The sequence below is a fragment of the Brachyistius frenatus genome, unplaced genomic scaffold (genome assembly GCF_029030835.1).
Source record: "Brachyistius frenatus isolate BFR_SWC_R1_liver_20210118 unplaced genomic scaffold, ASM2903083v1 Contig_4, whole genome shotgun sequence".
Lineage (NCBI taxonomy): Eukaryota > Metazoa > Chordata > Actinopteri > Embiotocidae > Brachyistius > Brachyistius frenatus.
This window is the reverse complement of record NW_027210603.1, coordinates 1,735,416-1,751,873: the sequence shown is the minus strand read 5'-3', so window position 1 is coordinate 1,751,873 and position 16,458 is coordinate 1,735,416. Positions and strand designations below refer to the sequence as shown.

The 16,458-nt window shown below is 40.2% G+C and overlaps 1 protein-coding gene across 2 annotated transcripts; it reads right to left on the bottom strand.

The window, feature by feature from the left end:
* Positions 1 to 9,719: 9,719 nt before the first annotated feature.
* mettl1 (methyltransferase 1, tRNA methylguanosine) lies at positions 9,720 to 16,370 on the bottom strand. Of its 2 annotated transcripts, XM_069709349.1 has the most exons (6): positions 16,009 to 16,365; positions 15,619 to 15,746; positions 15,338 to 15,522; positions 12,482 to 12,595; positions 10,602 to 10,703; positions 9,720 to 10,215 (listed from the first exon to the last, which is right to left on the bottom strand). In XM_069709349.1, exons 1-6 carry the CDS (start codon positions 16,086 to 16,088, stop codon positions 10,099 to 10,101), a joined length of 726 nt encoding a protein of 241 aa, XP_069565450.1. In that variant the 5' UTR covers positions 16,089 to 16,365; the 3' UTR covers positions 9,720 to 10,098. The 2 variants fall into 2 exon arrangements, with proteins under 2 accessions (XP_069565450.1, XP_069565460.1); XM_069709359.1 differs by lacking the exon at positions 9,720 to 10,215 and having other exon boundaries at positions 10,606 to 10,703; positions 12,420 to 12,595; positions 16,009 to 16,370.
* Positions 16,371 to 16,458: the final 88 nt, after the last annotated feature.

Genomic DNA, 16,458 nt, shown 5'->3' with positions numbered 1-16,458 from the left:
AGTTTACAGGATAACCCTTATTGTTGAATAAAAAGTCATACATGGAAACAAATTGGGAAAATGGCTTATTTTGAAAGAGTTTATGTGTGTTATTTGCTACAAAGGGAGCCTTAAAAGTGGCGTACAGCTGATCAAAGTGTCTCGATTAATACATTTTGGTATAATGCTCTAAACCGGCTTTAAATAAACTGTATTGTTAAATCAGGTGACATTTTCTTCTGGTCTTTAAAGAGTCTCAAAGAGCTGAAACTAACATTTCAAAATGAAGCAAAACATTTGCAAATACATTTATATTTCAGGGTAAAAGAGGAGACCTAGCAACCCGCAAAGCGTGAAATAGACACGCCGGTCCTGCCGGGATCATGTGACCAAGGTCCCACAATGGAGGCAACACAGGACATTTTTTGGCGGTATTAGGAGACTGGGTTCAATTTCAGGAGGTGACAATATTTTGGTTTTTTTTTTTGTTTCCTAACCCGAACCATGTTGTTTTTCTCTAACCATGTGTTTATTTTTTAACCCCAACCACGTGTTCTAGTTATAAATTAAATTTTCCTGTAAATCACACGCCTCTACGCATGCAGTACATTAAATGTTTTGTTCACTATGGGAAAACATGCAACTGTCACGCCTAGACAGGCCAAAGCGTGACTATTTCACATTTGGCTGTAGTGGACCAGCGTGTCTATTACTCAGTGCAACATAATCCAAAATGTTTTTCCTGACAGTAAAAGAAGAACAACCTCAGTAATTATTTCACAAAACATTTGGGGAATTAGCTTCTGATAATAAAGACACATCACTACACTCAAAAGTATATTCGACTTGCTGTTTTGTGACAAGATGCATTTAACTAAAAGGTTGCTGTTGGGTTTTACACTGTAGCTTTTCTATTATGCTTTTGTGGAATGTATATGAATATATTATGCGTGATTAATAATAATCCTTTAAGCGACCTAAGCCTCCAGTTCCAGGCTTTGACCATGTTAGATCATACGATATAATAATAATAATGATATATCAGCCAAGTGCCACAGTCCTTTAGATCTGTATGTGAGTGCAGCCTGAAGGAGGAAGTAATACGGGCTGGCGACTAAGAATGAGCCCAGCAATTTACTAAAGGTCAAAAGGAGAAAAAAACGAGACTTCCCATGTTGAAGATAAATAGCTATCTTGAAGGGTGAAAGATAAACAGTGACCTCTGAAATGTTCATGTGCACATAAACAACTTTTTCAATAAGGTTGCTGTTAACTCGATGAGTGTTGATCTTACGCAACACATATGCAAACAAATCCAAACGAAGAAGTTAAACCATTATTGTGCATGAGTCAGATTTTATTTCTACATGAAATTAAGATATAAAATTTTCGGAAATACATGTCTCTTTTTTTATGTTGTCACATTTTGCTGTGTTGTGGTGCCTCCGATGCTCATCGGCAGTTTCATGTTTATTTCCTGGCTGGTAACCTAAGACCACACAAGAAACCCTCCCAAAAAAACAGACATTTTAAGTCATCTGCACCTTTCCCCAGAAATATGGGATTAATATGAAAAACAAGAACAAATCCTGAGAGAAAAAAAAAAGGCTTTTTGTGCTGTTTTGTGGTGAGAATGGACGTGGCCAGTTGTAGATCATGCTATGGGGGGGGGGAGCCTCAGAGGTATTTCCCTTTACTGTATTGGCCCGATGCCCAGAAGGGAGGCTGCTACCCTCCCAGACTTGTGTGTTAAAGTTCATGTCCACAGTCTGTCTGTCTGGGTGGTATCAGAAGAGTATATTTGTGTACACACACACACACACACACACACACACACACACACACACACACACACACACACACACACACACACACACACACACACACACACACACACACACACACACACACACACACACACTTCCCTCTGTGTGTGTGCGCTCCCAGGTGCACATGAATGAGTATGTGTCTAACTGTTTTTCCTCACTCAGCAGGTTGGGGAGAATGGTGTATTTATGGTGATGGGGTCTCCATTGGGACCCCCCATATTTTTGAAGTGCTGTTTGAATGGCCATGCTTGTTACATGGTCACCAATATGAAGTCAGTAGTTAATCATCTTCTTTTTTTTTTAATTTTTTTTTTTTTAACTCCTCTTTATCTTCACCAAACTGTTCTTAGAAATGTGTTTTGTTATCCAATAATAGAAAAGCTGGGGTATGCAGGGTTTGTTTTGTTTGGATTTATTTGTGTTATTAGGCAAAAGTTCAATAATAATCTTTCAGGATATTGTAATTCAAGTGGTCTGAGAGAACACTGGACACCTGCACCTCCGGTTGGCTCTGTTACAGGCTTTAGAAAATCTAGTCCTTGATGGAGACTTTAGGCCAATCACAGGTCATCTTGGAGAAAAGGTGTTCCTATTGGCTGGTTTACAAAGGCAGAAATTAAGCCTGACTTAATGGTGGAATTAATGGGAATCCCGGAGAGATGTGTCCTTCACCTTTTTGTAAGAGCCGACATTGACGTCACCTGTTGGTTTGTGAACGGCTGTTACGAAGTTAGTTCGAAGGGGGTTTGGAGCAGGAAGTGACCATATTTGGACCAAATTGTTCTAAGATTGTTTCAACTGTGTTTTACTTACGAAAATATTGAAACTGTTTTCTGTTACTGTTTGTTATCTCTCTGCTTTGGGGCTCATTTCATATGTGCAAAACACTGTGGAGAGGTCAGCATCACAGCTATTCATCTTAATTGGCTGTAGTTTTTTTTCCATCCTTTACACCAATATGTATATATATTTCAAGTAGAGTTTAGTTGAGGTCAGTGGTTGAGCTTCATCCTGACACCTGCGGGGGAAACGTTTGAAATCACCGCATTCAGAAACCCCTCAGGATGATACAGCTACACTATCTCAATGGTTTCTGCTTCTCTGATATGTATACATGTGTGTTAGACATGTATGTTAAACAATACTACATGGAAACCGAAAGAAATACAAATGCCTTCACTTTTTGATAGTTTAAAAAACTATCTGAACTAAATACCCATCACTTTAACCATGCGGGATCACGTCAAGATAACTTTCAGGTTTGAAGTAACAAACACTTAAGCTTCTGTCGATCAATTTGAAGCATTATGTGAACGTATTTTTCCCTCTTAAAGTTAGTATGTCTGTCGCAGCTCCTTCAGTTCTGTTCAGTGCTTCAGAGACTCTCAGACACAAAATGTTATCTGTACACAATAAACTGTGGAGCTGAGGTGTGCTACATGGCCACGAGCTGCTCCAGAGCGCACAGGATATAAGGATGCGGTAATGAAGGATAAAAATAGAGCAATAAAATGACTGAATAATGACTTTTATTGACGTAAATGTGGTAATTGATGAAGATCGTGCAGATTTTTTTGAAACTACTTTTAATGTCTTGGATATAAAAGGTATTTAAGGTGTGGCAATGGGCATCTGTTAGATTTGGAACACATCTGGATGCCAGATGTTGCCCGACATATGAGAAAGAGGTTTTATTTTCATTCTGGCTGTATATGATGTACTGTATGTCCACTGCAGTGACTTCATGCATGCAACGGATAATCATCTGTCTTTATTGCTAGGCCTCATGTAATAGTCACACCTAACTGTACCTAATGAGCGAGCACACAGAAAATGTAATTCTCTTTGATTCTCTCTTTTTTCATAAAAATCTATAGATATGATTTTCTGGTCATTTTCTCAAAGGAGACATGAAGTTACAGACAGGAAACAAGCAAACTGTGTGTGAATCAGCCTGTTGGAGGAGCTGGATAATGTCCATAACATCACATCACCTCTGAGGGATAAAGCTTTACCTAATATGATTTCTCACCATAAATTTAGAAGCGCTGTACAGTTACACACCTTGTTTACATTTCCTGTGAGGGTAAAACACACTCCACACTGTTACTGTTATAAAACCCTGACATCCTTCGACTCTTCTGCTTTTTCTGAGTTATTCCTCCCACTGACTGAAGCGTTGGGTTTGTTTGGTGTTTTTGCAGCATTTTTAACAGCAGCAGCATAACTTTGATCAGAAAAGCATTAATGTTCTGTGGTTAATTTTTCAAAAGGTATATCTCACAATGTTTAAAAGATTCATGTTGGGTATTAAGTGAATATACATACACAGCTAGATTTTTCAAAGGCGTTCAAAATCCTTTTTGTTTTACTTTGTACTTTTATCAGTGTGTTTTGCATCGTGAGATTTATTGCATCTTGGACGGATCAGTGGATGGTGTAACTATTTCTTAGGAAACTAATTCTGCTGTATTTTTCAGAGCAGTTTTTATCCTCCAACCAATTATTTTCTGCAAAAATAAGTAGCAGAGATACCAGAGAAATGTTCCTTATACCACAAAATATGAGAAAATTTCAGATGGAAGAAAGATTTTACTTTGTAAACTCTATAAGACTCTATAAGTGGAAATCAAGTGCAACAAGAGATCAGATATGAAGTAACGCCACACTATCTCATTAAATTTTTATTGCAATCTGCATCTAAAGGTGGTTCATGTCTTGTGTGAAAAATCAGTACCTGGCCTGAAAGTGTTCCAGGAGGAAATCACATCGTGTCCAAAATGGAGAGGACTTGTCCTCCCGGGGAGCCAGAACACGCTCAAAATAGTCCTGGCAATTTCTTAATTTAATTATAATATTTTCTGGGTACAAATATGCTGGGATGTTGGCACTAAACCAAGGAGTAACCAAAATCCTTAAAAATCCTACCAAAGATGGAAAAATGGGACAAAATCACCAACTTGGCTGTACTGCAAGCATGAAATAATAAAATAGAAGAAGAAAGCAGGAAGGACAAACAAAGCAAGACTATATCACCTCCAGACAGACAGCACTTAATGCCTTATGAAAAGGAGAAAGTACAGATCCAGCCTCACCAACTGGCAGCATGCAGAAATTCAGACATGACCGATGACTTGGCAAATATATTCTGGTCAGTGAGGGAGTGATTATGTCGTGACAAGCAGGTGTAAACAGGCAGGGCTGCAGCTGATCTCCACTACAACATCGTAGGCGTCCATCAGCAGCCAAGTTTACATTGAAAAGTTTGAACAGATCACATGTGTAAGTGATGTTTAAAGTATTTTTCTGAGCGGGTTGGGGCATCAATACTGTACATAGTCTTTTCCTTAAAATGTTCACTTGAACATTTGGACCAAATGATTAAACATTAAAAGTATCAATACATCAAGAAAAGGAAACACTATAAAAAGACATTTAAAAACAATAAAAGACTTATTAAAGCATTTAAATAAAAGAAACAAAAACAACCTGAAGTCGGATAAAAGTTGCAGTGCAGTGTAAGAAATTAATCAAAATCCTCAAATTTGGTTCAATAAAAGGCAGCAGCGAAGAGAAAAGTCTTCAAGCTTGATTTAAAGGAGCTGAGTGTTGCAGCAGACCTGCAGCTTTCTGGGAGTTTGTTCCAGATATGTGGAGCATAAAAACTGAACCCAGACCAGTCCCAGATGACCTGAAGGATCTGGGTGGTTCTTAGCACCAGATCAGAAATGTATTTTGTCCTTAAACAATTCACTCCTTTGTAAACCAGCAGCAGGATTTTGAAGTCCGTTATTTGATAGAGAGGAAGCCGGTGTAAAGACATCAGAACTGGATTGATGGGATCCAATGAGAATTTTCTTATTTTTTTAGCCGTGCAGTTGTGGGGTGAAATCAGGACAACGGAGAGAAGTTGAACACAAAGTGCCCATTTCTTCTCTGTTGAGTTGAACAGATCAGACTGGAAACTGAGGTCAGTGGAGGTTTCTCATTAGTGCAGAATCCCAAACGAGGGAGGATCCGGTGAAAAGCCTGCAGGATGAGTTGCTCTTATGTGGCTGTGTGAATTCCTGCCAGAGTTGTCAGTGTTGTGGGAAGGAGATTTTTCTGTGGAAGCGCAGCAGCTCAGTTGAGGTTGAGCTAGAGGTTGCAGGGCAGACATCCAGCTGGAGATACCAACCAGGCGGCAGAGTGTGAGCACTCAACCCGAGTGTTAGGAAGGAAAAGAGACGGTGTGAAGTGGCAACGTCTTGGCACCAAATGTAGGAAATGTTGTGTTACATCATTATGAATGTAAAGAGGATCCACATTTAACCATCAGAGACTCCAGTGGATACTCATCAGAAAAAACGCTGAATTCAGGTTTACATTTTCATGTGTGTGCCAAACTTATCCATGTAGTGGACTATATTGTAGAAAATTGGACAGTTCAAACTAAGCAAAACTTTGGAAACATGGTGAAACAGCAAACCAGGCTTTGTCCAAAATCTGCCCACCAAACTGTCACAGCTCACTGAGTAACATTAAATCTCTATCATTAAATCTGTACAAGAAAACAGTGTAAAAATGACAAGTTGCTATTTTTCTGAGTAAATAATGTGTCATTTTCACAGACCGTGTCCCAGTTCAGGGGCCCGAATCCTTCGAAGGCCAACTAGGCTGTCTCCTTTTGAAGGCGTCCTTCTTTTCCCCGTTAATGAGGGATTGAACAGGTGGATCCTTCGCAGCCCAACACATCCCAAGATTCATTGCACGCATTGTCGGATCAGATATTACAGACCACTCAGGCAAAAAGGGAGGACAGAACGACCAGTTAATGAGGCTTGTTGCCTGGCAACCTCTTAGCCTGGTGTTACAGAACTGAAATTCCCTGCGTGAATATATGTGGCCGTGCTTCGTAGAGAAGTGTTTCCAGTTGTTGCATCCTACTGAGCGTAGACCTTGGGTTCATTTTAAAATGACTGCAGCAGCCTTTGACCAATCAGGAAGATTTTCTATGAAGTCTGTCATTTGTGATCAGCCTGTCATGTATGTTTTAAATTTTGTCAAATAAATCTATCTGAGTGAAATCCTTTGCTTTTGGTTTACAGGAAAGAAACCAACATGGGAAAAAGTTGTAGTGTAATGTGTATTAACTCATCCCTGTGTTGTAACTTTAACCGTAAAATTATACGATGGGGGTATTTCGATGCACTCTGATGTTCACATGTAATAAATTCTTTGCATATGAAGCAAAGGCCACATCCACGCCGCTTTATTGGTGTTGCCAAAAGCGAATCATTAAGTTTGTCTTTCTTTGATTCCCCCGCAGAGCATTTCATTAAACTCTCGTTTAATGACTTGATGGTGCTAAAATGTTACATGAGGTACTTCCTGAGCCACATGGCAATAATAAGTGGTAAAAGAAGAGTGGCTTCACATCGCAGATTTGATGGGGCTAATTAAGTTTCAACACCGTAAAAAAAACTCTGCCAACACTTCCCATATTTAGCAAAGCATGTCACCCCGTGGAAATGATTTTGAGCTTGGAGAAGGCTGTTAAAAAAAAAAAAAAAATCTCAAATCAAGGTCAACTTAGGTGACTTAGTATTTCAAAAGGTGTCACTCACATTTCAAGGCCATCACAATAAATGAAAATGCAAAGTTGTCAAGGAAGGCCACCAAATAAACATACAGGTGTTCAATAAGGAGAGATCATTAAGACTGGAAAATAATTTATTGAGGTAAACACAGTTTAACGGTGTGACTCTGACGATGAGAGGCTGCTTTGTAAAAGTGATGTCCCAGATGGATGTAGGAGGTCGGACCGGACCCCGCAGAGCCCAGACGCTGGAGGTGGTGGAGTGGAGGGTGCAGATTTCAAAATTTGTGTTTATGTAGCGCCAAATCACAACATAAGACATCTCAGGCCACTCAAGAAAGAAACCCAACAAACCTCACATGAGCGACGGCTGGAAGAAAAACCTCTGACAGAAGGAAGGAAAAACTCCCTTTTAACAGGAAGAAAAACCTCCAACAGAAGGAAGGAAAAACTCCCTTTTAACAGGAAGAAAAACCTCCAACAGAAGGAAGGAAAAACTCCCTTTTAATAGGAAGAAAAACCTCCAACAGGAGGAAGGAAAAACTCCCTTTTAACAGGAAGAAAAACCTCCAACAGAAGGAAGGAAAAACTCCCTTTTAACAGGAAGAAAAACCTCCAACAGAAGGAAGGAAAAACTCCCTTTTAACAGGAAGAAAAACCTCCAACAGGAGGAAGGAAAAACTCCCTTTTAACAGGAAGTAAACCTCTGACAGAAAAAGGCTCAGAGGTGGGAGGTCATCTAGCTCGACCGGTTTTGGGAGCGTGGAGACCAGAGATGACTGAACAGGGAGGAGAAACTGATTCTGACTCAAAAGCGCGAGCAGAGAGCTCATTGGGCGAATATGGTGGCAACAAGACTATGAATGAGTGATTTGACGTGAGGTTACAGATCTTCTTTATTGAATTTATGTCAAAACTTATGTAAAACCAATTGACACACTAATGTGTCGTGACGCAATTATACAGTCAGGTTGCTTTTTTCCTTCAATTCATGAGCTCTGTGTTTCTCCAGATGTCCAACAACAGAAATTAAATTTTTATTTAATAACTTAATGCCCATGGATCAGTTAACATGTGCTTCGTGGCTACAGATTAGCTACAACTTTCACTGTTTCATCATGACCTGTTGTTGCATGTATGTTCACAGACATGTTCATATGTTCACACAGATGGACTCCGGGCCACACGTTCACACTAAATACGAACATGCTGTCCTGGATGGGAAACACGCTGGACATGTTTCAAGGAAACTGAACCCGTTTGTGTCTAACAGATACGAAAACATGATTTAAAATGAAAAAAAAAATGAAAAAAAAAAAAGATGAAATGTTCCCACAATAATCACATTATTTGACACACTGGAGTATGATTTATGAAAAGCATTCAGTGAACAGGTGAAGTACCGAATACCTTCAGCAAAGTTAACAACAGTGAAATCATTTCTAATGTTCAGAGTTTTAGTTTGAGTGCTTCCATGACTCTATGTGCTCGTCTAAGTGTCTGGGTTTCAATCATTAAGGCATGCACTGTCGTGTTGATAATCATCACAGCCTGCAGCAGGAGAGAAGGCTTCAAACCTGCACTGTCCCGTCTCCAGACAGATTAAAATACCGACCTGTAATAAACAGCTAAAATCATCAAATGAACGCAGAACACTGCTGCTCCTGTTTGCGACTTTTTTGAACTTCACAGACATCTGGTAGATGAAGATAATATCAATAATTTTTTTCTTAGATATCACAAGATGTGTGGGGGCAACAGCGGTTGTGGTCAATTTGTGGTTTTCATTAAGTAAATTACATTTAAGTGCATTCTGTTAAGTGTGAACATGATCAAACATGTTTTCTATTTACTTTATCAAACAGGTTCTTGTGTAAATCACATTTAAAACCATGAACTAACTGAATTTTAACATCCTGAACTGCATTCAACTTTTAGAAAATGTGCTGCAGCGCTTTAAAAAAAAAAAGACAAAGAAAATCAGACAATGATCCAAAGCAAACAAGCAAGATGGGGATTTTTGGCAAACGTCTGATCAGTGAGTGACTCAGCTGCCAACACGAAGGCGCCAACAAAATCATCAGGGACACATTTAAGTATTTTTTTCAAATTTAAACTAAACACAAAGGTCCGGGCTCATTAAGGATTATTAGAGCTGGTTAGCTTACTCCGAAAAACCTAAACTCCTCTTCAAATCTCATATTGAAGTGAAAAATGTGGCCCAGATTTTAAGATTTGTGACTCAGAACAAAACGTACACTGAAGCTTTCACACCCTCGTGTTCACTACAGTGTAAAAATCTCATACTGATGATGAATAAAATGAGTCAAACATTTACTTGATTTTGTTATTTTACTGAAAGATTTTACAGCTTTACAAGAAAACAACACTCTGGAGTTGGTTAAAAGAAACTGAAGTCCATGAAGAAAAAAAGAGGCAATAATTAAAAATAAATCTTCACGAGTCGCCTGAACAGATGTCCTTTTAGGATTTACTTCTCTTTGAGCTCAGCAAAGCAAAACATAAAATATGTGAAAAAAAATAAAATAAAATTGTCTATCTGTTTGTCAATGAACAATAAAAACGATTCATCAGTGTTGGTCTGCAGGGCGAACATCCCACCGACTCTGAAGCAGCGTTTCCCTCCGTGTCGAGGCGACTGCACTCGACCACCGTTTCAGTTCGTTCCAGTTCGTTTCAGCCCGTTCAGTCTCAGTGTGAACCATCAATCCTCCGGAAAACTGCCAGGAAGTTCTTCCCGCCATTTCTCTGCACTTTCTTTCCTTCCTCTGTGCACGTGCCCAAACGACTTGTGATGACATCATCAACCTGAAAAAAAAGAAAAAAGAATGAATTATATGAAGCTAAAGTTTAATTTGTGACAGTTTATCGGCACTGTTCAATAACTTTAGCATAGTGTTTATCACTGTAGTTAAAATTACTTCATAATATTTTTTTCCCCCTAAAAGTAAAGGCAAAATAAGTGGAAACAAAAGAGTCCATAATTAGTAATTGATCATTTTTTTAAATGCCTATTCCAGGAGAAAAATGTCAGATCTCTTCTAACAAAGAAAATGAAAGTGTAGTTCCTAAATTAAAAATATGTTCTTCTTTTATATCCTAATTTTGACCCTTTTTCCTTCAGATGATCAACAAATGTTTGTTTTTTTGGTGACCTGTAAAAACGCAGTGATGAAAGCTCCACGTCAACGTACCAGTTCTTCATCTGGGACACGTGTAAACAGTGGATGTTCGGTGAAGTGCTTCACCATCCAGAGGTGGACTTCCTCCACATCTGTCATGGTATACACCAAACCCTGACACGAACAGACAAACACATGGAGGTTATTAACAGTTCCCAGAAAAGTAAAGTTAACGAACCTTCACCGGTGACTCAACGGGGATCCATTTATCAAATCACACGATAAACTCACAGCGCTGATAAAATAATTAAATGCAGACTTTTCTTAATTATTCTGTTGTTGGTTGTTTTTTTTTTAATCTTTTTCTTTTTAACATTGTCAGCTGCTTCAGTCCCACAGCTGAGAGGTTTCATCACCTACAGAGAGAAATCTATCTGAAAAGATAAAAATAACCTACGGACAACACTGAGGTGAATGACCTCTGTTAATGCAGTTTACTTTAGAGACTGGACAGATAAAATGACTAGAATCAAGGTTTCTTAGAAAACTTAGCAATGGCACCAGAGGTTTTTAGTTTTTTTTTGTTTTTTTAAAGGTAGGATGAGGATTAGAGGCTGTTTTAGCAGCACAAAATCAAATCCACATGAAACCCTCCTGTTGAGTGATTCAGGTGCAGTCTGATGACAGTTTACATTTAGCAGACAGTCACTATTAATAAACCAGAAACTCGTGTTAATTACGGTCTGAAACTGCCTCCATAAATGAGCGTATTCTTGACAGCCCGCTCCTACCAGCACCGTTATGGCTGCGTGCCAACGCTGTAGGCCCTTGTAAAGCTTGCACACACACACACACACACACACACACACACACACACACACACACACACACACACACACACACACACACACACACACATACATACATCATATGCGTGCACAAATGCATCGATGCGCGCACACACACACACACACACATACACACGCACACACACACACACACACACACACACACACACACACACACACACACACACACACACACACACACACACACACACACACACAGAGGAAAAAACGATAAAGCCAAATTTAGACACAAAGCCTTCCATTGTTCCCCTCAACCTCCGTGTGAGTTTCACGTCCTGTTCAAGTGTCCCACTGCTGCTCTGACAGCTCTGACAGGCGGCAGCTGGGTGTATGCAGACGTCAGCCAGCTGCAGGTCACAACGGCTGCTCAATTTTATTTCAGGGAATTTATGGATTTCTGCACATTGCAATCAACTGATAACGAGGTGAAGAGAGGGCAAATTCATGTCGAGCTATTAAAGAGAAATCAAGAAGTGAAATCTCATTTTCCTTAACTGTGTCGCAGGAGAGGCAAAAGTCTAAGTTGCACATATTTTAAAAACCTCAGATAATAAAGCAGAGAGCGAGTGTTCCTCTATTGTTTGACCACTAAAAGCCCTAAACCATTAATGTGAATATTGTGTGTCTGCAATCAAAAAGTGGTGGGAACTTTACAAAATTGCAGAGATTTCGTCAGTACAACAGAAAATATTTTACTGTTTTTTTTATTTTGCCTGAGCTGACCCTTTAAAGGACAAATTTGAACCCAATTTTGTAATTTATTGAGTGCAAACTATAACTTAGAGTACAAAAAACAAGCAATACAATACAACAATGTTCATTACAAATTGCTCTGTTCACTAATTTTTGAATAATTTATGAATCCTTGTTGTATAACATGTCAAAACACAAAATCTTCAAACTGCCTGTTTTGTTTACTCACTGTCCAAAACCCAAAAGTATTAAATTTACAATATTTATATATCCTCATATTTAAGAAGCTGAAACTGTGAAGTTTTTCTTTGATAATTTACTTAATTACATTTTCGTTGGTTGGCTGATGGTTTCATCACTTGTTGGAACAAGTTGTGCTGGTGTACATACCCCGACTCGCAGCGTGTAGGCATACTCGGCCAGCAAAGTGGGACTGATGATCCTCCATTTGTGTTTGGTCTTCTTAAAGTGAGGGTCGGGGAAGAGGAAGAACATCTTACTGAGCTGAGAAACACAACCAAAAAAAAGGTCTCAATCAGTCGAGTAAGCACAGATTAAAAATGAAAAATGGTTCTTTTTAACTTAAACAAGTCATTTCCATACATCGGATAAAAAAGTTTAGATAAAAACTTGGATAAAAACCCTCTAAAAACATGATTTAACTTCATTGACAAGCAAAAAAACAAGCAATTTCATTCGTTTAAAATTAAATGTACATTATAAAGAGTGTAAAACAAGCAGGGGTCTGCCTACTTTCTGTAAACGTGGCCCCCAGAACATTCTGCAGTGTGTTGTTTCAACGCTGTGGATCACAAAACTGGAATTTCCCTCCTTGGTTTTTCTTTTTTTTTCTTCCATAAAGTTCCCCATGTCTCTGTCTTTGACAAGTGTAAAAGTGTGGGCTGCATTGATATTCGTCTGGCTGATATATAAAAAATGAATCCAGTCACTTTTTATTAGTTCAAATAAATAATGTCAGGTATAGACAGAAAGACGTGGGGATAATCACCGGGGACGGCAGCGGCCTCGGGGGCTCCTTCAGTGCTGATGGAAGATGGAAAAACCGCGACGCTTAGAATTATTTTTGGGCCACAAAACACACTAAGAAGAGGGGAAAAAAAAAATGGAGCGAAAGGAGTTTCAGGTCTTGAGAATATGCTGCTTCAACACTTGAAACACGTCATGCATGTGAAAAGGATTGAGGCTAGATTTTGAGCTCCAGTCTGTGTGGTCTTCTCTTGATTCTCCACTTTTTGAGAGTTTTGTTCAAATCAATGAGCGAGGAAGACGACGAAAGTGCACGTTTCAATCCTGGCGAACTATCATGAGTCAAAAGATGCAGTTTATGAATGAATTAGGACCCCGTGAAGCCAAACTTCTCCCGCTCAACCCCAGAAAGTTCCTCTCCAACACTTTAAATCTCAGCTCGCCCACTGAGCCTCAACTCCACATGGACAAATAACGGTCCTGTTATTCCAAATTACCTGAAATAGCAGCGCAACATAAAGCAGATGAAGGAAGCCCATGCATGTGTTTTTATATGAAACACCTGTATGATTTCTACTCCATAAATGTGTCAACGTTACAGCGATTACTCTCCGTGAGCTCGTTTCTTTCGGTTTATACCTGCTCGGGTCATTCGAGGTGAAGTTTTGCGTTGCGATAACCTAAATTAATCCCGGTACACTAAGCCCTCTGTGTAATCTAATGCGAGTCTCAACAAGTCATAGATTACCGCGGCTAATTGGAACGGATAAATGGTGTCGTGCGCCGCGCCGTACTCAGCTGATGCGATGCCATGAGTGTCAGTCAATGACCCCATTGTTGTGAAATCCCCAGATTTATTGAGCAACCTGTGTGAATCAATTCAGTCCATATGTTAAATACGTGGAAGGCCATTTACGCTCCTTCTTTATTATGTTGGCAGCGGCAGAGCTGACTGCCAGCTTGAATTGAAGGTTATGAAGGACCATGTCAAATGATCCAATTAGGAAGTGCACGCCTTTTGTATATACGCTCTATAATTCAGTAGTATGTGGACTTTTACGCATCACATTCTGCAGTTATTTCTATATATAGTGACGTGTGCTTGAGCTTTTAAGTCCCTTTCCTGGCATTGATTGAAGCCCTAAAAACTCATTTTTATTTATAGAAAGTACTTATTTAGAGGAACAAAATCCCCCAATTAGCTTTTACTTTATTATCTTCAAGCGGCAACCAGCAGCGACGTCACCTGTTGGTTTGTGAACGTTGTGAAGGCTCGAGTTCAGATTCCGTCCGTCACCATCTTGCTAGTTCGGAGCGGTTTGGAGCAGGAAGTGACCATATTTGGACGAGCTGGGGGTCCGACTGATCTAATCGGAAACCCGACGATACTCCGTCCCGCCCACCGATAGCTGTAGTGGCACTCGGTGGTATTGCAGTTTAAAGCAGCTTAAAGCAACAATTGAAACGAGTATCTAAATAGTTCTGATGGGAATGCTTCAATAAAAACAAATATATTGACGACACTTACTCAAACCGCATCCTCACGCAGCGCTAACATTAATCCTTCTAATCTGAGCCATATTCGGCCACGTTTGTTAGACGGACAAAACTGGAACTATTTTGTGATCTCACGACCAAAACATACCAGGAAGGTCTGATGATTCGTGGCTCAATTAAAGGTGCAGTCCGTGATTCTGATCCAATACACTTAAAAAAATCATTACAAAAAATCAGCAAACAACATTTTTGTTGCTTGTACGCAGTCCTGCCTCCGTGAGCAGGAAGCAACACGCTGCTACTCTCTATGTTCAGCCTGGCGTGTGTTCGCTGAGCTCGTTGTTGTTTACGTGATGTAATCAGGTTGTGGGAGTTCTCGTCGCTGTCGTTTCGGTCCGTTTCCTCGCGTTGACGCTCTCGTGCTGCGAATGCTCGTTGATCAGCGGACGTTGTTGTCGCGTTTCTCTCCTCGTCTCTCAGACTGTCGTCACAGGAGAGTTGTGAGCATCTGTGTCTGTCTGCGGTTGGAAACCACCTCCTCCTTTATTTCATGGTATTTCGTCTTTACGACGTTTGCGAAGGATTTTATAACAATTATTAGGATTGATGCATAATTTTAAATTCTATTCCAAGTAACCGTTACCTTCTTTGTTATCACAGTAGTTTTGTAAAAAAAAAAAAAAAATAAAAATGATCTCCCACTAGTTTTTGGCTCCTGTTGATGTGTCTCGTTTGATTGACAGCTGCAGATGTCAAACCCACCTGTCCTTTGAAGAAGAAGTTGGGCAGGTACTTCATGGCGTTGCTGCGAAGGCAGGCGATGTTCTGGTAGCCGCCCGACTCGGAGGCTCGCAGCGACTTGATCCGATCCTGAACGTAGTCCGACACTTTCACCCGGATCTCCATCCCCAGGATGAGTTTCTCTGGGAAGAGCGGAGACAGCTCCACTGGAGCAGAGACACAGCAGGGGGGACACAAAGGTGACAGGTCAAACGCAGATCAAGAGTACGACCAGAGAAAACTGAAGGAGGGTTTGGATCTACCTAAAAGTCCTCCATATCCACATCCGATGTCTGCAAACTCCACTCGAGGGGTCTCTTCCTCTGACAGCTTGCCAGGTGGGAAGTGTGGGTAGAGTTGGGACCAGTCCATCTCCTCGGGACAGACAGGACTGAGCACAGGAGACAGGTTTTAATTCAACCACGTCATGCTGGAGAAACAGACCCGTTAGTGTGTCTCCTGGATTATTATTGTGTCTGAAAAGGGATGCTGCTGTTGACGTTTCATTGCAGTGAGCGGACCAATCACGAGCCCCTAAAAACCAAAACAGGAAGTGAGCAGTACATGATTTATTTGTTTTCTTATAGATTAATAAAGGCCCAGTTCGGGCTGCCGACATTAAGCTCAGCAGACACTGACTGGACTTCACTCACTATTCAAAGGTGTGGTGCGCCATCGGGTTTGAATGGGCTCGCTGTCTGTAGTAACGCTTCTGCGGCATCGACGAACTCATGTTGGATAAAAAAAAATACAGATGTGACTCCCGAGAGAGATCCAGTCAGGTCCTGTTTCTATTTTTATTTAACGCGGTTATATCCGCTTCTGAACGTCCACTTTCAGGCAGCCACGCTTGTTTACCACCGCCTGAGTCGCGGAGTTCTTACGTCATCGTCAAGCGACCCGTCAGGGTTTGAGTAAACCGTTTTGAAACTGAAATGTTGTTGGCAGGTTTGATCAAATAGAAATGCTCAAACTCCCCCTCATTTCTCTGTTGGTTTGGATTTGGTTGGTTTTAGATGCATTTTCTTTTGTTAGCACTTTAAACACAACTGGGGGAAAAAAAATACACGATTTTCCTCTTAAATGAAGAAGTAGTCTATTAA

What these genes read in the sequence shown, in the direction of transcription:
- mettl1 (XM_069709349.1), bottom strand. Translation starts at nt 16,088, where the DNA reads ATGAGTTCGTCGATGCCGCAGAAGCGTTACTACAGACAGCGAGCCCAT. An exon ending in GCGCACCACACCTTTGAATA is followed by an intron (nt 15,747 to 16,008) that starts GTGAGTGAAGTC and finishes TCCTGTGCTCAG; the next exon opens with TCCTGTCTGTCCCGAGGAGA. An exon ending in GTGTCCCAGATGAAGAACTG is followed by an intron (nt 10,216 to 10,601) that starts GTACGTTGACGT and finishes CTTTTTTTTCAG; the next exon opens with GTTGATGATGTCATCACAAG.